Source organism: Myxocyprinus asiaticus, chromosome 33, assembly GCF_019703515.2.
Source record: "Myxocyprinus asiaticus isolate MX2 ecotype Aquarium Trade chromosome 33, UBuf_Myxa_2, whole genome shotgun sequence".
Lineage (NCBI taxonomy): Eukaryota > Metazoa > Chordata > Actinopteri > Cypriniformes > Catostomidae > Myxocyprinus > Myxocyprinus asiaticus.
In genome coordinates this window covers 1,268,802-1,290,834 of record NC_059376.1, presented here as the reverse complement: position 1 = coordinate 1,290,834, position 22,033 = coordinate 1,268,802, and the positions used below count along the sequence as shown (strand labels likewise).

Here is a 22,033-nt window from a genome sequence, read left to right as displayed (position 1 = left end):
GATTTGATCAGCCAGCTGTTGCAACACTGCATTCACACACGCGTTTGGCGGGATATAAACTCTCACCAGAATAAAATAGGAAAACTCCCGCAGCGAGTAGAAAGGCTTACAGTTAATAAAGAGCACTTCCAAATTAGGACAGCACATCTTCTTTTACGTTGTTACATCTGTACACCAACTTTCATTGATGTAAAAGCATGTTCCACCGCCTTTTGTTTTCCCCGTTAACTCCGCGATGCGATCCGCTCTGAACAGCTGGAAGCCCCGGCAGATGTTAAGCGCTGTCCGGAATGGCTTCACTCAGCCAGGTTTCTGTGAAGCACAAGGCAGCAGAGTTTGAAAAGTCCTTGTTTGTACAGGTGAGGAGATGTAGTTGATCCGCTTTGTTAGGAGGAGAGTGGAGATTCGCTAGATGACTACTCGGCAGCGCTGTTTGAAAGCCGAGTTGACGGAGTTTGACCAGTGCACCTGCTCGCCTGCGTCTCTTGAACAGCACAGCTGCACCTCTGACTAAAATGTCCAGCAAAGTGTCTGAATAGTCAGAAACCGGGAAAAGATTGACTGGTATATGTTGCCGAATGTTCAGCAGTTCGTCCCTAGTAAAACTGATTGGAAAAAGATTAAAAACAACGAAAGAATAGGAGCGCTCCACACTTAGGGGGCCAACCAGGCACCATCTTGATCATGTGTCATGTGTCACCTGTTAGTTTTCACAGCACTTTTCAGGATGCACCAATCACACTCGTTTGTGATTACTGCATAAATATTTTTTCAAACTAATTTTCTGGAGGATACATGGGCAGATTTCCATTTGTATCTGAGGTACACTTTTGTATTTGTATACAAATCTTTCCTGTATAAACGTCGTGAGTTTTGCATGCGGACCAATTAATGGAGGATTCTGCTTTTACGCCCCAGTGTCTTGATGAAATGAAATTGAGTCCGCATCTGACGTCATAGTGATTCTTTGTGATTCCACTGGATCATGGAACTTTTAATGAGTACTATTTTCACTGCCTGAGTAGAAATCCTACATTATTTTATGATGTATGTCAATATAACTTTGTATATACAATGTTTAATGACTTTTAAATCATACGGTACACATAATAGTAAATTACCACAGATATAGATGGTGAAATTAAACATTTCTTGGTCTGTGTTATTTTCAGTTAGCTACAGAATTACTGAACTGCAACATTACAAAATATTTTACATAATTACACACCTCACAATCTTATATGCACACCAGCAATTGTGATGGAAAAATCATTGTGTCCTGAGCAGCATTGAGTACATTTAAGAACATTTGGGTTAACCAAGTTTCCTAAAACATGTCTTTAACGCTTGATAAAAAGATTTTTTTAAATAAACATGTTCATTATTTATATGAACTCTCTTTCCACACTAAATGTATTTACCACGCTTAATGTAAACACTGCCACAGACACACTAAGCGCTACTTTAACAACCTGTCTAGACAACATCGGTCCTATCTCCTCTAGGCCAGTACGTGCTACACCACCCAGCCCCTGGCTGTATGATGTCCTTCGTGAACATCGGACTGACCACAGGGCTGCTGAGAGGAGAGGGCAGAAATCTAAAGATCCAGCAGATCTAGGTAAATATCAGTCTCTGCTTGCAACTTTTTCAGATAACGTTAAATCTGCAAAAACCTCCTATTACCAGAACAAGATCAACAGCACCACAGACACTCGCAGCTTGTTTAGAACATTCAATACACTTCTCTGCCCTCCCCCTCCACCACCTGACACATCACTGACAGCAGATGTCTTCGCCACATTTTTTACTAATAAGGTCACATCCATAAGCAATACATTCTCAGCACCACACCCTGTCAAACACCTGTCTCCTGTATGCAACTCTTCTGTCTCTATGTTCTCTCCTGACTGACACTGAGGTCTCTAAACTCCTCCTATCCAACCACCCCACCACCTGTTCCCTTGACCCCATTCCTTCTCACCTTCTCCAGGCCATTTCTCCATCCATCCTACCTGCACTCATACACATAATTAACACATCTCTAATTACAGGCACTTTTCCCACTACATTCAAGCAGGCTCGAGTAACCCCACTGCTGAAGAAACCCGCACTTAACCCCACACAAATAGAACACTACAGACCAGTCTCTCTCATCCCATTCATGGCAAAAACACTTGAAAGGGCAGTTTTCAATCAAATCTCTGCCTATCTCTCAAAGAACAAGCTGCTGGATGACAATCAGTCAGGTTTCAAAAGTGGGCACTGCACCGAGACTGCCCTGCTGGCTGTCACTGAGTTGCTGAGACAGGCAAAAGCTGAATCCAGATCATCCGTCCTGATTCTGCTGGACCTTTCTGCAGCCTTTGACACAGTCAACCATCAGATCTTACTCTCTACCCTTTCCTCTCTGGGCATCACAGGAACTGTGCTTGACTGGTTTAACTCCTATCTCTCAAGTAGGTCCTTCAAGGTAGCCTGGAGAGGTGAGGTATCCAAGCCTCATCAGCTACTTACTGGGGTACCTCAGGGATCAGTGCTTGGGCCACTTCTCTTCTCTATATACACAACATCACTGGGACCCATCATTCAGGCACATGATTTCTCTTACCACTACTATGCTGATGACATGCAACTCTACTTGTCTTTCCAGCCCAACGACACCACAGTGACTGCTCGAATTTCTGCCTGCCTGGCACACATCTTGGCCTGGATGAAGGAGCACCACCTGCAACTCAACCCAGCCAAGACTGAACTCGTCTTTCCAGCCAACCCTGCTGTTGGACACAACATCACGGTGCAGCTGGGTGCAACTACAGTAACGCCTTCCAAATCGGTCAGAAATCTAGGGGTAACCATCGACAACAGACTAAATTTCACAGACCACATCTCAAAGACCGCAAGATCATGTAGATTTACACTCTACAATATCAGGAAGATAAGACCCTTCCTCTCTGAACATGCCACACAACTGCTTGTCCAGTCACTTGTCATAACTAGACTGGACTAATGTAACACTCTCATTGCAGGCCTCCCTGCATGTGCAATTAGACCTCTGCAAATGATCCAGAATGCAGCAGCACGTCTGGTCTTTAATGAACCAAAGAGAGCACATGTCACACCACTCCTTGTCTCTCTCCACTGGCTGCTGGTTGATGCACGTATCAAATTCAAGGCTCTGATGCTGGCATACAGAACAGTCACTGGGTCTGCTCCAGCAAACCTAAAATCATTTATGCAGAGCTACGTGCCCACTAGAAGCCTGCGGTCGGCTAAGGAACGTTGCCTTGTTGTACCAACACAAAGAGGCACCAAAACACTTTCCCGGACTTTCAGCTTCATCATACCACGCTGGTGGAACGACCTTCCCAACTCCATCCGTGAAGCTGACTCACTCTCTGTCTTCAAAAAACAACTAAAAACACATCTTCTCCATGAGCACTTAACCAGTCATTAAAAAAATATATATATATATATATATATATATATTTGGATAAAAGTGTCTGCCAAATGAATAAATGTAAATGTAAATATGAATCAAGTCATGTTCACATGTATAGTGTGCTTGTCATAATACGCATTGTTTTAAAGGCGTTGTAATAACACAATAGGTTTTTGATCAGGCAATACAACGGTTACCCCCTGGGGACTCTATTTCATGGGTGAACTCATTTAATCATGACACCGGTAGGCACCCTCCTCAGGAAGACATATTTGAGTTTGAAAGTCTGTGCCAGTTACAGGGTGGATTAGAGGTGCAAGATGTTAAAATGCATGTGTAACTGTTCTGAGAACTGATTGCCATCCCAAATTAAGAATATTAGTGGTGGTCAGTAGGGCTGTCGGATACTGTATATAGAAATATTCACAATATAATGCAAATTAACTTGCGATATGATTTTAATGCATCCATTCGTACAGTTTATAAAGATGCACAGAGCAGATAATAATGGGTACACTTCTGGTATGTGTATGTTCCTATTAGATCGCCCTCCAGCTTGTTAGCGATTTCCCATATTGCATGACCATCAAATCTGTATGCCTGCAACAGCTTTTCCATTGATTAGATATTGTTCTACTGTATAAACTTGGCCATTTCTTCATTTTTGGAAACCTTGTAACTCTTAACCTACACTTAAGATGAAGTTTTCCTAACCTTAAGAAATACTTAAGAAAGCAGTTAAGGGACTTTACAGTTAAACACATAATGGTTTTTACTTAATACTTGAGGGAAATCATTAAGGGATTGTGACATTTTATCTATAAAACCCTCAAGTAACAATTAAGGGTTATTTTCTCCAACATCCTTAAGTTTAAGGGGTGACCTTAAGGGAAAATTATACTTATGGTGCTTTATGCTACCAGGCACGGCTCTTCATTATTTCCAGCTGAAAAGTGTGAACCACTAGTGAAGTCTGCAGAAAAAAAAATACTTTCAGAGCTCCACAACTCCAGTTACTTTTGGACCAATTAACATGAAACATTTTGAGCAACTAAACATCATGTTTAAGTAGATGTTTGGCCATTAATCTTTTGTTTAACCCCTTCAGCTCTGCTGCATATTTTGGCTACCACCTGCAATCTATCACACCCAAATTTGAAAGCTCACCTTACATACATACAGTGGACTAACTGCAAAATATTGGTCTCATTTTACAGATGAAAAAAAAAAAAGATTCCAATAATTCATAAACAATATTGTATATATATGATATGGTATAATTTTCATACAAAATTAGTTTAAAAATAATATATATATGTTTTTAATCTGGTCTTTGAGAGCCTGTGATTCAGGCTCTGTTTGCTCTGTGTCCCTGTTAAGAGTTCGTTCATTCCACTAGACAGCGCAAGTACCAGGAAAAAGAAATGTTCCTCTATCACCTTCCATCACAATATACAGATGTGAAATGCAGGTGGCGCTCTAACGCAGCTGAACACTCGCCATGTGCTCGTTCATAGACATTCAGTCTATTTTATGATCACACACTCCTTCCCCACTGTTTCATCAAAGATTTCGGCCTCTGAGTGGACTACAAGCTTAAGCTAGTTGACGTTGGAAAGCTGAGATCCTCACTATAAAACTTCATCTTTGATAGGCGAGAACTTATTTTGCCAATGATTTGTTATCATGCGTTTTCTGCTGGGCTGCATATTTTGTTCTGAACATCTGAGACATAACATTGGATTATTCATCCAAGCAAGTTCATAGACAAGTAGAAAATGTCTGCTCTATCTGCTCTAGTTTGAAGTTTATGTGTGTGGTCTAGACTCACTTTGATCATGGTGAGTTTGGGTCTGTTGATCTTGTATTGTCGTGAGCGTGCGCGTGAGGATTTGCGATGATGTTTTCGGACTCTGGATTCACTACGAGCTCTGTTTGAGACCTCGTTCCCATCACTCATCTCTTTACCAGACGTGGCATCAGAGTTCACACTGAGAGAGAGCACAGATCCGATCACTGAGTTTCTGTATCAACCAGGGTTGTAACTCCAAAGACATGTAAGATGAAAAAGAGAATATGATGTATACACAGAGATTTTTACCTGTCATAGGTGGACCCCGCTGGTTCTGCCTGCTTATCCAGAGCAAATTCCTGCAATGTAAACCAGGCAAAGAAAATGAACATTCAGTTAAGTGTCATATGAAATGTTCAAGAAGGTTCAACAGAAACTTAAATTCAAAAGAAAAAGTTAAATAGAAAAGTCTGAACAATTACCCTACAAACACATTGCTAATGGAGTAAAACTTGCAACTGAAGGCAACACACAGCACACAATTTAAATAGTCTAAATAGTCTCAATTACCATCTATTTTTCCCCTGCTCCAAACCTAGTGAGCTGCCTTGCTGTCTAATGTCTACATAGGCAGTTGCCTTCAAAGGAAGCATTCTAAAATAGAAAGCTCATGAGTGGGAATCTTTTTTAACTACCTCATGATTTGAATCCATTTTGTTTCAGGGGTATTTCAGGAAAGCAGCGCATAAAAACACAGCACACACAAATACTTTTGGAACAGTCTTCATGTCGAGAGAGCACCTTTAATGCCTAAAAATCAAACTACTAAGGGAGCTCACTAGGTTTTTAAACAGAGCCAATATTTTCATTTCATATCATATATACTCAGTGACTGGATGAGACGTCACCTCAGTAGACACTTCAGCTGCAGAAGTTCCCCCTCCACTTGCATTAGTGCTGTGCTGCTGCATTGTTTGAGTCAGACCACTGCTGCCCACTTGGCTTTGCTGACTCAGACCAGCACTGGCAACAGAACGTTGGCCGGTGAGTAAAGGGGCAGGTGCTTGGATCATGAGCTGAGGATCCTGGTTTTGGTCCAGAGGCACTGCAGCGCTGAATGTGTCGAGGACAGGCCTGAAGACTACAGTGGGCGGCTGAGGGGTTGACTGGGGTGCATTATGGGTGGAATTGGACAGTAGGATAGTAGCATTCTGGGTGGCAGTTTGAGTTAGCTGTGACATCATCTGAGGGGCATTGACATGATCTGAGCTGTTGAAAGTGTTCTGGTCCACTTGAACAGTTTTGTGTTGGCTGGCCAAGGATGCCTGAAAAATAAATTCTCCATGACTTTAAAAAAAGACACAAATCAATACATTAGATTCACTGGTGAAATATATACACTGAGTTGAGTGAAATTTCAAATATAGCTCAAATATAGCTAAATATAAAAATTGTATAATACCAATTCAAAAGTTTGGTCAAGATTTAATTTTTTGTTACGATACAAACTATTATTTAAAAAAATATGTCACAAGTAGATCTGGATTTGGTGCTCTGAAATCACATTTGTATTCGCGTTCAGATTAAAATATAGGAGGGTTTCGATACTCGTATTTTTATGTGAATTTTGGGATATTGCATTAAAAAAGCTACATGGAAACGTCAAGAAGCTAATAAAATCTCCAAAATGCGCGTAAAAACATACATATGCTTGCTTAAGGTGGATGCATTTTTTTATTTGATGTGCATTAACTACGACAGAAACACATTTACAGAATAAATTCTTAGATACGCATAAAAAAAAAAAAGTCACTTGACTTTGCCTCAATGACATGTGTCTGAATAATTTACTAATAACTGGACTTACCAGTGGAGCAATACCATCTCATTGCATCTAGAATGTAAAAAAAAAAAAAAAAAAAAAAATAAAATCTAAAAAATCTAAAATGCCATAGCCAAAGCCTGTGTTCAAAATGATTGGCTAATATTACTTTCTAGAACTGCCTGACACGCTTTCGTTCCAATATATAGGGCATCTGCAGCAGATCGCGAGCAAATATGAGGCTCGTGAGAGCTTTTTGTCTGCATGCTCTGATTCGAAAATAATTCATTACACTGAACAAAAGAGCCACAGTGGCTCCCCCAGTGGCTACACTTCCATTTTATGTCAGTTTCCCCGGAAGTGATGATTATGCTCTCTTGTTTACATGGGATGGAAACACTGCTTTATTTGCAAATTGTTTGTGTGATATTCAGAGTTTTCACATAAATTCAATTCGTAACTTGGATGGAAACATGACTAATAGCGCACTGAAGTGTTGTGTCATGTTTGATGTCATTGACGACAAATGCCATAGATTCTTGCGTGTTGTATGCAGCACACAAGTTTTAATATGCTTAACAAAATTGCCCAGGGAAAAATAACAGCATATGGATTCAGAGGGCAGAACTTTCAATTTTGAGCAAACAATTCCTTTAAGATTTAAAAACACACCCATCTAAACCCACTGAAATACTCTACCTGTTGAGTTGGAGCTTGTGGAGTGGGAGGAGCTCCAACACATATAGAGGCAGGGTTTGTTGAAGGGTGGAGACTTTGGTAGACTGTGGGTGTGGCCTGACTGTGGGAATGTTGGGAGAGGGTGGCCATGGAGTTTACAGCTGGTTGCTGAGCAACAGGATACCTTTTGAAGATATCCTTGCACTATTGTTCGACTGTGCTACCACTTTGTTCGACTGTGCTACCACTACAATCTATTATCGTGGTAACATCAATTTCAGATTTACCTGTTCCTCAACAGTGTAGACAAACAGTGCTTGGTTGTTTTTCACAGACAAATTTTCCTGCTCTTGACCTGATGTTAGTGACATGGACCTATCCAACAAAAGCCATAAGTAGTGGTGATTGGTCCAATCACAAGACAGCTATGCATATTATGAGAGACTTGAGTCAATCATATTTTGTAATACATTACTTTTTTGGCTACAGTTGATTATTGTGGCAGTTTTGAAAGCAGCTTCGAGAGATTCCCTTCAAGATTTGAATGAACATTGAAACAAACATACCTGTTGGACAGGTGGTGCATAGCTTGTCTGGTTTAGCTGCACAGGAGCAGTTTGTTGCATATTTGACAAATCTGATAGTTGCCCATGTGTTGTTGCATTCGCAGGTTGTTGCTGCAAATGTTGCATCGCGGGTGTTTGTTGAGGCTGCACTGGTGCTGATGCAGATGAGATATGCAGCATGCTGGATGCTCCGCTATGAAAACTCTGTTCTGTAGGCAGCACTACTTCTGTTTTAGTTGGAAAACTATGTGCAGATGTGGCTGCAGTTTTCTGCACAAGTGGAAATGTTTGAGGACTGGCAGGTTGGTAACTCTGAGAAGCAACGCTCTGTGGCGCAGACACAGGCTGATAGGACACTGCAGGCAGCTTGGCTTGCATGTTTGGATCTGCATCCTGACAAGGTGATGCTTGGTTCTGAGGATCTAACATGTGCGGTGCAGTCGCTAGACCATGCAGTGTCGCAAGCTGTTGGGTGGCGGACATGGTCTTGCCGGGGGTCGCACAGCAAGACTGCACAGCAAGGTTCTCAGAGGGTGCAGGAGGGTAACTCTGAGACGACTGCACATGCTGAGTTGTGGAAAGTGCTGTCTCGCTCTGGAGCCTCAATACACCAGACTGCAGAACAGGAAACAATATAATGAAAACCTATATGTACATCCATCCAATTAGACTAGTATTTTCACTCTTGCTCAAATGTTGTCTATACAGAATACCAATAGAAAAACAATACATGCAGACAAAGAACAACTGATCAAAAAGAGCAAAGTGCAAGCATGCAGATCACACAGAACCAAGTTAGGTCACATCATCTTCATGACAACTTGCAATTCCTACCCTGCTGAAAAACAGCTCAAACCAGACTAAGGTGGTTTGCTAATCTTAGCTGGTCCCTATAATAGCTATAATGGTAAGAAGTTGGTGTTCAGCTGATCTAGCTGGCCTTCCAGCCTGACAAGTTCACAGGTGCCCAAAACCTTTCTAAAACCAGCAAACCAGACCAGCCTGACCAGCTTGGCAAGGCTTGCAGTATAGCTAACCACCTTAGGCTGGTTTAGGTTGCCAACTTTCACCACATAAATATGGGATGCATCAACATTTTTAACAAATGGGGGTCCCCATCAAGCGTGACATGTCCAACCATTTCCTCTTGAGCACTATGCTGCTTTAATACGGGACAAATTAACGTCAATACGGGACCCCCACTAGCATCTAACCGCAAAAATATAGGACAAAAGTTATCCCAAACAGGATGTCCTAATTGTGTCCAAAATACAGGATGTCCTGACTAATACAGGGCACTTAACAACCCTAGGCTTGTTTAAGCTGCTTTTGTCAGTAGGGCACACAAAGGTCTGCTGTGCAAACTAGCATTATATTGTAAGCATGGTTAGTGGGTAGTTGGTTTTGAGAGGAACACAGACTTTTGGGTTAACAGATCCTGTTAGAAACCAGTAACACCTGCAGGACTGGATGAGTACAGTTACAGATGCAGAAAGGGAGTGGAGAGGGATGGTACACATTTATATTTGGTTTTATTAGACTCAGTCCTATTATTCGGTGAGAATGCAGAACCGCAGCAAGGGCCAAGAGAACGAGAGCGCATTTCTTCTAAAAGCAGCAAGGCGATATCAATTCCTCAGCAGTGGATATTGGAGGGCCATGTTCTTATAAGGCATAACCTACCATGGGAGTCTGAGAGCATTCACAAGCACAAACACTCGCTCTGCGACGTGATGTCAAAATGCCCTGCTCATCATTATGGCTGCGGGCAGGCCGGTACTTTGGATAATGGAACCTTTAGAAAGGCAGCAGTAGGGGGATGTTTGTGACCAATGATACTTTGAAAAGATTTGTTGAGCTGGGATAGGTCAGAGGTCTCTCTGAGGGAACCCCTATGCCCACACAGTCCCAATGATGATGCAACAGGAAGTGTTGTCTTGACACTGCACATACAAAAGTGTGGAACTGAAGAATGAAGCATGTGTCTTGTCTCTAAACATGTCCCGAGTTGGAATATCAATAGGCAGGCCTGACATGCAGAATGGTGATGGTGTGGGGTTGGGTTTAAAGAAAGCCGACACCCCTGCCTCTCTGTGGTGACAGACTCTTCACCCTCTGTTTTAGAGGATGGAGCTGCTGATGTGTCACTATAGCAATGAGTCGTAATAGGAAAAGGAGAAAGCAGCAAATTCTGAGTGGGAGACTTTCCAAATCCATCTTCAGTCAACTCTGATTTGTCTTGTATTTTTGGAAGAAGGGAAGGACTTGTGGGTCGTAGGAGAAACTGGAGATGCTCGTGGCTTCTGATTAAGTCACTTACAGAGGAACTTTCATGACCTGCACCCTGAAAGAAAAGCCACTTCTCCAAAGTATTATCATGAAAAGATGCTAGCACAGCGCTAATATCATACTATAAATACAGAACACAACAAACTAGATTTTTACATTTTCTGAACAAAATGTGTGGTGCTTGCCCGTACAAAAGTCATATTGCTAGGTGGTTGGACTTTGTTAGATGGTTACAACATCATTCTGGGTAGTTGTTAGGCAATACTGGGTGGTTGCTTGGGTGTTCAGTGTTTTTTAGCACACAGCTAGGTGGTTTTTAGTGATACGTGGTTGCTAAGGTATTCTAGGTGGCTGCAAGTGTGTTGCTTTATGGTTGCTCTACAGTGTTCTCGGTGGTTGCTAGGAAGTTGCAAGGATTTTTAGTGTTTTTAGAGCATTTCTCGGTGGTTACTATGGTGTCCTGGGTAGTTGCTAGGTTATAGAAGTTTTTTGTGCTTGGTGGTTGCTAGGGAGGTAATTTATTTTTTGTGCACAACTATGTGGTTGATAAGGTGTTCTGTGTGGCTGCTCGAGCATTGTTAGGTGGTTGCTAGGGTGCTCTGGCTGGTTACTAGTGCATTTCTAAAGTATTTTTAGTGTTTTTAGAGCATTGCTAGGTGGTAACTATGGAGTATTGGGTGGTTGCTAGGGTGTTCTGAATGTTTTTTTCTGGTGCTAGATGATTGCTAAGGTATTCTGGGTGGATGCTAGGGCATTGTTAGGTGGTTTCTAGAGTATTATTGGTGTTTTGTTGCACATAGCTAGGTGATTGCTAGGGTGTTCCAGAGACTATTTAGCAGAGATGCCATTTCTGTTAAAATGAATGGGAGAAATTGAAATGCCCGGAGGCCAACAGGTGTCGAAAAGGAACTTCAACCTTACAGGTAAAAGAGCCAATCACCTTTTAGATACAAACTTTACCTGTCAATCAACTCGAGAATGAGCATACGTAACTAGACAAGCCAGGAAAATAGCGTTTTTTATCATGAAAATAAAGCAGCACAACTTATGATACCAGTGTTATCAGATTTTACTGCTGATTTTAATGTATGTTCTTTGACCATAATCTTGACCAGCTGTTTCTGAGATTTTGGTCTTTCCCCATTTAAGTGTGCCGCTTATATACATACTGCAGAAAAGAGCTGCCCGTCGAGTGGACTGACTTGCCTTAAAAGGGATTTTGGGTGTTCTGAACGGCTGCCAGAACATTGGTAGGTGGTTACTACAGTGTTTTGGCATTTATGGGGTTTCTTGAGTGTTTTTAGAGCATTGTTAGGTTGTTGCCAGGGTTTTCAGGGTGGTTTTTAGTGCTAGGTGGCCACTTAATTATTCTGGGTGGCTGCAAGGGCGTTGCTTCGTGGTTGCTATGGTGTACAGGGTGGTTGCTAGGATGTTCAGAGTGGTTTCAGTTAATGCTAGGTGGTTGCTTGGTTTTCCTGGTTGGTTGCTAAGGCATTAATAGGGTGTTTTTGAGTGGTTTTATGTGCACCTCTGTGCGGTTGCCTGGGTGTTCTGGGTGGTTGCTAGGGCATTTTAAGGTGGTTACTAGGGTGTTCTGCGTGGTTACTCTGTGGTTTCATACTGTCCAAGACAAAACAGGCTAACCCCCATCCCCCCGCCTGCACGTCAAATGAAAATGTTAAGGCTGATCATTTAGGAAAGTATGATTTGAGATATCATTTATGTTTGTTTCATAAACAGTGCAGGACGAAGTGAAATACTTATGGTTAGGGGTTTGTTCAAATCACTAACCCTGACTACGACCTAAAGCAATAGTGAAGCTTGCCTTTGCAAACACCACTAATAAAACAGATAACAATAGAACACAAATCAAACACATGCAAACCTTTTAACCAAGCATGCTAGTGAAAAATAATAAAAACAAAAAGCCAAAACCAACTGGTTGATGATCACATGGAAACTGACCAATTACAAAGCTGCACCACAGCATCAAAACTTAATCACCAGATAATTTAATAACCATTTTAGGTACAAGTTATGCAAGTACATGCATAGTATACGCAGTATAAGCAATACTGTAACATGCAAGGGCATGCACACTGTAATGTATACAGTATCACGTCTAATTGCATCATCTCATGTGCAGGCATGAATAACCATGATGGGTGAGTGATACGGACCTCCTCGGTTGCCATAGAGACAGTCTCCTGTAATGATTGGTATTCAATACTGTGCAGTCCGCTGCTATGGGAGTCAGAATACACGGTTGAACCAATGCCACTGTCAGCTAGAGGGAGACACAGTGAGATTTATTTATAATTATGCTCAAGCCAAAGTTTAAAGAAACACTCCAGGTTAAATGCAACTTAAGCATCTGTGCCATGCTGCCGATTACCACAGAAAATTATCTTACAATTATCTTACAACACTTACAATGGAAGTCTATGGGGAAAGTGTACTGAACAAACACACTCGTACATGTGGTGGAGGTGGTCTTGGCACTGAGTTGGCACACTTTGGCATGCTGGTCCACTTCCGGCTCCTCAGGACCCATTAGACAAGGTGGTTCAAAGAAGATGGGTACGGTTCCACCTGGCATCGACTGGGCAGTACCACCCTGTGGACCCCTGGGCACCATCCTCTCCCTACGCCACTTGATCAGGGCCACCCTGTCCCGAATAGACTTGCCCACAATCTTTGCATCACTCTCGTGGAAGAAACCAGACTCAACCTGACAGATGGCAGAGAGGAGGGGTGTATTTTTAGAGCAGAGAGACAGAAGTGAGGGATCTATTTTAGGAACAGAGGGACGCAGCGTGAGGGATTAAAGGAAAAAGAAAAAGACAAGCCAAAGTCTGTGCACTCAGCAAAGACAGCTTTATATTTATGACATATAAAGATAAAACACAGCTCCTCGCAAGACTACGAATAATTGATATAGAAATGGTTCATTTTATAATGGACACAAGATATCTATGAGCTAAATGTAAAATAAAGACTGATCATATATCATCCTAAAATCAAAAGAACATATATTCAGAAAACCAAGAACATTTTTGGAATTTTATTCTATTGCAACATTATTTTCATGACAAACACATTTTGTCCCCAAATTCTCATTACTGTAGTGTATACGGTTGTTTTACTTTAGAGCTTTTATTTGTTTTTGTTTTATTATTCTAATTATTGATTTTTTACTATATTACCACTGAAGAATTACTTCCATATTTCTATTTTGTTTAAACTAACAAATTAAATTACTACATCAAATACTACTACAATGTACACAGTAATGAGAATAAGATTTTATGCATTATGTTAATGATAATTTGGGGGATACATAAAGTTGGTGCTTAATTGTCTTTAAAATAATGTCACAATGCAAAATAAAACAATCTTAATGGAAGTAAAATAGGCTTCAATTTCAAAATGCAACAATATTCATTCTTATTTTTGGTCTTTTTGATTTAGGTGTAAAATATGACCCAGACATATTTTTTGGAGATTCTCTCAGGTATACTTGAATACATAAAGTCTGTGTCAAACAGGACAAATTAAAAGATCAATATCTGTCTATTAAATCAATGGGCGAGAGGGGGTGAAACGGGGAAACGTTTGGATTGATGCATCACTCGATCAGGTCAAATATCAGCTGCTGACTCGTTTTCCCTTTAGCAAACATTCACACATATTACAATTAGGGCTGCAATTAACGATTATTTTGATAATCGATTAATCTAACGATTATTAGAACGATAATTTGACTATTCGGCAATTATTGCAACGATTAATCATTAGCTCATAACCGATTATTCAGCTTGTGCCATGACTTAAAAGGTTGTATTAAACATGCTTACTAACAATAAAGAGGACAAAATCATCTTTTAAAAATAACTCTAAATGACATTCACTGAATTAAAGGGAAAAAATACTTTTTATTAAGTTTAATTCAGTAAAGAAATTCACTGCAAAAAATCCTATTATCATCAAGTGTTTTTGTCTTGTTTTCCATTTAAAATTGTCTAAAAATCCTTAAAACAAGATACATTTACTTGAGAAGCAACATATAAGATATTTAGCCTTGCTTTAAGAGAATGTATCTTAAATATAAGTGTATTTTGTATAGAAGTGTATTTTTTCACTTGGTTATACTTCTGCAAGTGCAGTAAAGACAAAATATACTTATATTCAAGATCTATTCTCTTAAATATCTTATATGCTGCTTCAGAGGTGAATTCATCTTTTTTAAAGGATTTTTAGATATTTGAAAATATTTGGATTTTTAATATTATATTTAACAATTTTTTCTTCTGCAGTATAGCTGCTAAAGTAAATGTACTTGTTTTAAAGGAGTTTTAGATATTTATATTAGAAAACAAGCCAAAACAAAAACAAATCAAAAACGTATTTTGTTGCAGTGTATAATGGGGTGAAGACTACCCTCTCTCACCTTTCTGTTCACTTCAATCCATCTTTAACTCTCAAAAAAACAAACTCTCTCTTATTAATAAAGCTGCGTATTGACAATTTTCTTCACGATAAGAAATGCACAGAGACACATATATTATGATTTAATAAGTCGCGAGTCATCATGTTATAATCTAGCTGCATTATGCGTGTGCGCTCGAGGGATGAGCGTCCCGTGACAGAGTGTGCATCAGCCGGGTGCAGTTTCAGTCTCTCCCCCTTAGATCGGGACATTCACACAACTCATAGAAGAGGTGCTGACAGCACAGAGAAATGACCGTTTCGGAGTTTGTAGTTATTTACATGATCTGCTTCCGTATTATTTTATCTTTAATAAAGCTATAACACATTAAATATAACCGCATTAAAAATGTAACGCCAGGGCGTTTCCTTTAAAGAGCTCCAGCTCCACTTATTCCACGACGAGAGTGCTTCTGTATTTACTTATTTTGTATTTTTATATAATGCCCTCATACTTTGTGATCTACATCACCTGAAACTGAAAAAAAAATTTTGGGAACAAAACATTAAAATATTGTACAGCTGCACAGCTGGAGTTGTGCTGACTGTCCCCTTCTGCCACAGAATCACAAAAACATCAAGGTGGCACAACAAACTTGAATTGCTCGTAGCAATGCACTTGTAATCGGGGCAGTATGTGGTCTGAAGTTGTCCTGCTGGAAAATGCAGGGACGTCTCTGGAAAAGACGAGGTTTGGATAGCAGTATTTGTTGCTCCAAATTGTGCACATATCTTTCTGCATTAATGGCACCCTCACAGATGTACAAGTTACCCATGCCATGGGCACTGACACACACCCATACCATGACCGACACAGGCTTTTGGACCTGACGCTGATAATAGCTTGGATGATCCTATTCCTCTTTGGCTGGAGAACACAATGGCTGTTTTTGTTTTTCAAAAACTATTCTAAATGTGGACTCGTCTAACCACAAAACACGATTTCACTGTACCACTTTCCAGCTCAGATGAGACCAAGCCCAGAGAAGTCGGCGGCGCTTCTGGACAGTATTGATGTATGGCTTCTCCTTTGTATAGTAAAGTCTTAGCTTACATCTCTGGATGCAGCAGCAAATGGTGTTAACTGACACAGGTAATACCTAAATATTTCTGAGCTCATGTTCATGATAAACATTACAGACGAATGACAGTTTTTTAGATCATAATGTCTGAGGAATCTTAGATCACACTCATTCAAAAAAGTTTTTCCAGCAGGACAACTTCAGACCACATACTGCCCCGATTACAAGTGTATGACTGTGTAAACAGAGAGTGTGTGTGCTAGATTGGCCTGCCTGCAGTCCTGACCTGTCTCCAATTGAGAATGTGTGGCGCATTATGAAGTGCACAATTTGGCAATGAAGTCCCGTGAAATTGCACAGCTGAAGACCTGCATAATAGATGAATGCAGGAAAATTCTGCTTGCTAAACTTAACAAACTTGTGTCTTCAGTGCTCAAACGCTTTAATTAGTGTTATTAGAAGAAATGGTGATGTTACACAGAGGTAAACACTCGACTGTCCCAACTTATTTGGAGCGTGTTGCAATCATCTGAATTTGAAATTAGCGTATATTTTCCAATAAACTATTAAATTCACAAGGTAAAACATCAAATGTGTTGTTGTAGTGCTTTCAATATAGCACAGGGTGAATAGAATTTACAAATCACTCCTTTCAGTTTTTATTAGCATTTTCCATACTGTCCCAACTTATTCAGAATTGTTGAATATAAAATATTTAGTAGTAAATGAACATTACTAATACTTAATAATATACATGTAATAATTAATACTTCTTGCTGGAAAAACTGTCTACTATGATTATAATTCATAATAAAAAAATTTTTTTATTTTTTTATTTAGTAGTCAACAATTTATTATTTTTTTTATGGCAGCATTCAGCTGATCTAATGGCATTTAATGCCATGATGATTATGTTTAATATAATTAAATGTCAGAAAATAAAATGTGCACAAAATCATGAACACTTATAATCAAAATTCACCAGCCATTGCCAATGAACTCCAAATTGCATAGAGACATGGACTCTCACGGTTTGTTACTTTATTACAAGTGTTGCATTTGTACTTTATAAGCACAGAATAAAACTGCAGTAATGACATCATCACGCACCATCTCCTGTGCTACAGCCTCAGGAACCTCTTTGTCCAGGTCAAAGGTGAACTCTATAGCGCCTCCATCCCTGTACTTGCCCTTCAGTCTGCGCGGGTCCTCCACCCACAGCTTCAGTGCAATGGACGTTTGTCTCCCATCGTCCTCCTCAGCTAACTCCACCCTCACACCCGTGTCCTCCGCAAAGAACGCATGGTTCAACAGGTCCTTGATGGAGTAACTGGGAACATAAGAGCATTTTATTCCCTCATGAATAAGACGTCATTACATTTCTCCGTCCGAGATCAAATCTACAATGAATAAATGTGCCATTTTACAGTGTCAGTCAGTCCTTATCTAGAACATCCAAACCTCCAGACAGTTCAGGAGGACTCGTTCTGTTTATGACTAACATGGTGACTATGCCACTGTTCAAAAATCAGGTGAGTTGCCTATGTAGGCAGTATTTTAAGGCATCATAGGCACACTCCTAACGCAAAGGGAAATGAAGTGCGCTCAGTTAAAAACATAAGATGCCAGATGTCAGTTATGAATATACTTGCCATTCAATACCAAAAAATATTGATAAAATGTTGATTAAAAATTTTTTTTTTCTATTCTTTTTTTTCTCCCCAATTTGGAATGCCCAATTCCAAATGCGCTCTAAGTCCTCGTGGTGGCGTAGTGACTCGCCTCAATCCGAGTGGCGGAGGACGAATCTCAGTTGCCTCCTCATCTGAAACCGTCAACACACGCATCTTATCACGTGGCTTGCTGAGTGCGTTACCGCGGAGACGTAGCGCGTGTGGAGGCTTCACGCTATTCTCCGCAGCATCCACGCACAACTCGCCACACACCCCACCAAGAGCGAACCACATTATAGCGACCATGAGGAGGTTACCCCATGTGACTCTACCCTCCCTAGCAACCAGGCCAATTTGGTTGCTTAGGAGACCTGGCTGGAGTCACTTAGCACACTCTGATTCGAACTCACGACTCAAGGGGTGGTAGTCAGCGTCAAGACTCGCTGAGCTTCCCAGGACCCCTATATTGATAAAAAAAAAAAAATTAAATATTGTTACGTGTTTTTCAGGAAACGACGTATTCACAACGTTAGTTTAATTTAGTTCAAGTTTGCCTGATCATTGTCTTCACTGTCTGTTCAGATGTCAGTTGTAATATGAGGTTTATGTTGTGGATATGGTGATTAATGTCACATATATAAGATTTCAGTTAGGTAATTAATCTGTTAGTAAAGTTCATTGCACAGCTGTTCAGCGGGGAAATGCACAACATACTATGACTGGACTGTTTAAATACATTTTTCTAGATAAAAATTTTTTTTTTATTATTAGTGCATTGTTAATATCTTGCAGTTTAATTTTTCTCATCATAGTTTCATCAACAGTATGTGTTAATTAAAACAGTTTTATTATCATCATATTGTCTCATTGACTAAATAAAAATAAAACATTTGTCAACAAACATTCGTCAAATATCATTGACAAGATTAGCACTGGCTGTGTCTTGAGTATTGAAGTCACGCAAATGGCATCCTTTTTATGTAAATAAGGCGTATTACAGATTGCGCTTTATTCACAAAACTCAGCGCTATTTGCTGTGCACAATTACCACTGAATTATCAACTGAGAGAAGCAGGTGATTTTGGAACATTGTCTTAAGTCTCTATTACTCTGTACCAGACCGGCTGCTCTTCTGGACTCGAGGACAAATGAAGATGCCGTGTTGATGACAAGATGTGCCAGTGCATGTCAGTGTTTTGTGGCAGTGGGCAGTGCCAGCAGCTATGAGTACTCACCGCTCCTCCTTATTCTGACAAATACACTCTCCGATGATTTCTTTGACCTCTGGATCCAGCACCTTGTTATAACTGGCAGGCTTCACCCCCTGATAGGGACACAGAGAGAGGCTCCGTTTACACTATTCAGATCCGTCTCGCTTTCTTTCAGATTTATCTCCACTTCAATCTAAGCACAAACTTTGGGTGTGTTTCATAGTGACACATCCCATGAACCGGGATATTAAAAAGTAGGGTAGTACTTGATTTTGTCCATGAGGAATTGTTTGGTGAAAATGGTCTCTATATGACATGCTGCTGGAGGGAAGGGGATAAAAAATAAAAGGAATTGGAGATGTCAGTCAAAAAGGAAAGAGCAAGTTATCATGAAGAAAACACCTGACTAGACTTACACTGGTTACTTTGCGGTAGATCTGAGCGGCGTTCTGGCACTCTGAGTATGGATATTCAGACGTGGCCATCTCCAGCATGCACATGCCAAAGGCGTAGACGTCTACAGACTCATCATAATGCTCTTCATACATCTCTGGAGCCATAAACTCTGGGGTACCTGCGATTACGAGCACACAGACTAGAGGTCGACCGATAGTGGATTTTGCTGATAACTAAAGGTAGTGGGAAAGCCTAATAACTGATTAATCGGCCGATAGTTTTTAAAACTGATTTATAGAATGTCAAAAACATTTCTTATTTTTTCCTTACTATGACGGGCACAGATAAAGTGTCCTAAATAAATACAATTCCAGATGCAGTTTATTGGTCAAAATCCCCAAAATAAGCAGAAAAAAATTAAGATTTGGTGCATGGCACAGGACTTTTAAGTACAAACAAACCTGAAACACACCGGGGACTCTTATATTGAAATGAGGAAATGTTGAAAAAGCTATCAGCAACTATTGCCATAGATCCATGCCGATAACGATAATTCAAAAAAGCAACTATCGGCATCGATTAAATGGCAAAACCGATATATCAGTCTTCCTCTAACACAGACACACCACAGGAACTTCACATCAAATCTATGAAGGAAAACTTTTTTCTATATTCCTTTAACTTTGAAATACTGTGGCAGTACTATGGTACAGAGATGGTTTTAGGTGGTAATATCACACACGGGTATTAAGTGTCCTGACCGTCAACTTTCAAGACCGAACCCAACCTGAACCCGAAACTAGGGATGTGCGAGACTAGCTGACTAAACGGTTCTGATGCTGCTATTTGACACTGGAATTACTGGTCGGTTAATATTTTCCCCATTAAACTTTTCAACATTTTTACACATTTACATTTGGCTGCACTTAAATTACTGTCATATTAATGTTACACATTTTAAATAGAATTAATAATACAAATATTATTTTAAAAAGAGTATATCTGGAGCAGATACAAAGTTTCAATTCAGCTCAGGCTGCGCGTTTCTTCACTCTCTCACTCACGGCGCACGCAGGAAAATGTCATCTCGCAAGAAAACTCAGCAAAGTAGCTATAGAAATCACTTCGGTGGTGGTGCGGGAATCAGATTTCCGTAAAGGTTGGGTTACAAGTTGTATGGATGTTTTCACATTTGAGTCTTCTTTAAATCTGTGCGTGCTTGTAAATTATTTTTTCAAGCGCAGGATAATCGCCTCAGGTGAGTCAAGTCCCGTCTTTCACCTGACCATGTTGACGTGTCAATTTTGCTCATCAAAAAATGTATGCTTTTGAGTAAGTAGCCTAGAAAATGACTGTTTATTTTCAACGAGGTCCCGACTGCTTAACGGGTTTTCATCTGTGTGCACGTCATGTTTAGAATACATTAGGTTTATTGTAGCTACATCACAGGCCTATTTGTTCTATCCTATAGATTTTATATTTATTTTTTTCATCGTAACTGTTATTTGACACTCTTTACAGAACAGCTGTCATATTAGATCAATGGCTAATGCACGACTGCACTTCATGAAATATGCGCAACTTTTCAGCGCATTTTTTCTTTCTCATAGATTTGGCTTACCTGTTAATTATTTTCAACAATGTCCTGACTGTTTTAATATGTTAAGTAACTTTACTTGGTGAATTCCATTCAGAACAGGCTATTAGGGTTGCTCTATTGGTCCTGCACTATTCATTCAATTGTTTTCAAAAAATATGTCTGCTAAATATTCACTAATGTTGATTCAGTGAATGAGTGTCATGTTCTATATTTAAAGCTACACTATATAACTTTTGGCCCTCTAACGGTTAAAAAATAAAACCGCATGTGTCTTGTGGAAGAACATTGTTTTGGTAATGATGTAATTTGTGCTTCGGCTCTGCTCCTCTATGTGGATGAATGTGGTTCGAGGCACCGGTGTACACTGGAGACAGGACATCTTATCAGAGCGAATGGACAAATAAATAACGAAAGAAAGGAAAAGACGATATCCGAAAACATGTCATCTGAGCAGGTAAGTGCCATATCTTATGCTGTTGTTTTGACTTATTGGAAACATTAATGTTTTGAAATAAATGACTTTACAAAAGTTAGGCAACGTTCGTTAACATTAGACATAATGATTGCTAGTCTGATAAGGTCAAATGTTGTAAAGTTTTTATAACTGCAGGATATTCTGTCCAAATAGACCACGGTAGTAACTAATTTATAGATTGTCATTGTTACCAACCAGTGGTCAACATCATTTCAAGACTCACATGTCCTTAGCAAGCCTAGAACGAAAGGATTTATTTATATAAATTATTGCCGTTATAAAGAAAAATAAACACGTGTGCTAGCAAGTTCTGCACGATTACAGTATAATTATTGTATTTCACTACACACACACAGACATGTGTGTGTGTGTGATTACACAACTATAAATAATCCATACAGTATCAATATAATATCTTACCAATTGAGTAAGAAAAAAGGAGAGCACTTTATAAACACCTCAAAGAAGATCGTAATAAGCATACAGTTTAATGTGAAGCGGTTGCTGCTTCATGTGCGTTGACAGACTGATTGTACTGTTTCTCTCTGGCACATCACTTACATTTTACTGCTATTTTCT

The 22,033-nt window shown here is 39.9% G+C and overlaps 1 protein-coding gene across 1 annotated transcript in view; it reads right to left on the bottom strand.

The window, feature by feature from the left end:
* The window catches only part of LOC127424035 (serine/threonine-protein kinase WNK2-like), a 119,049-nt gene that overhangs the window by 58,223 nt on the left and 38,793 nt on the right, over positions 1–22,033 (bottom strand). Inside the window, exons 5-13 of the mRNA XM_051668818.1 lie at positions 19,400–19,557; positions 19,008–19,096; positions 17,210–17,429; positions 13,068–13,320; positions 12,770–12,876; positions 8,301–8,915; positions 6,143–6,559; positions 5,544–5,593; positions 5,274–5,433 (exon numbers count right to left, since the gene is read on the bottom strand). Of these exons, the coding sequence (XP_051524778.1) occupies positions 5,274–5,433; positions 5,544–5,593; positions 6,143–6,559; positions 8,301–8,915; positions 12,770–12,876; positions 13,068–13,320; positions 17,210–17,429; positions 19,008–19,096; positions 19,400–19,557 (2,069 nt within the window). The remainder of the gene's footprint in view (positions 1–5,273; positions 5,434–5,543; positions 5,594–6,142; positions 6,560–8,300; positions 8,916–12,769; positions 12,877–13,067; positions 13,321–17,209; positions 17,430–19,007; positions 19,097–19,399; positions 19,558–22,033) is intronic.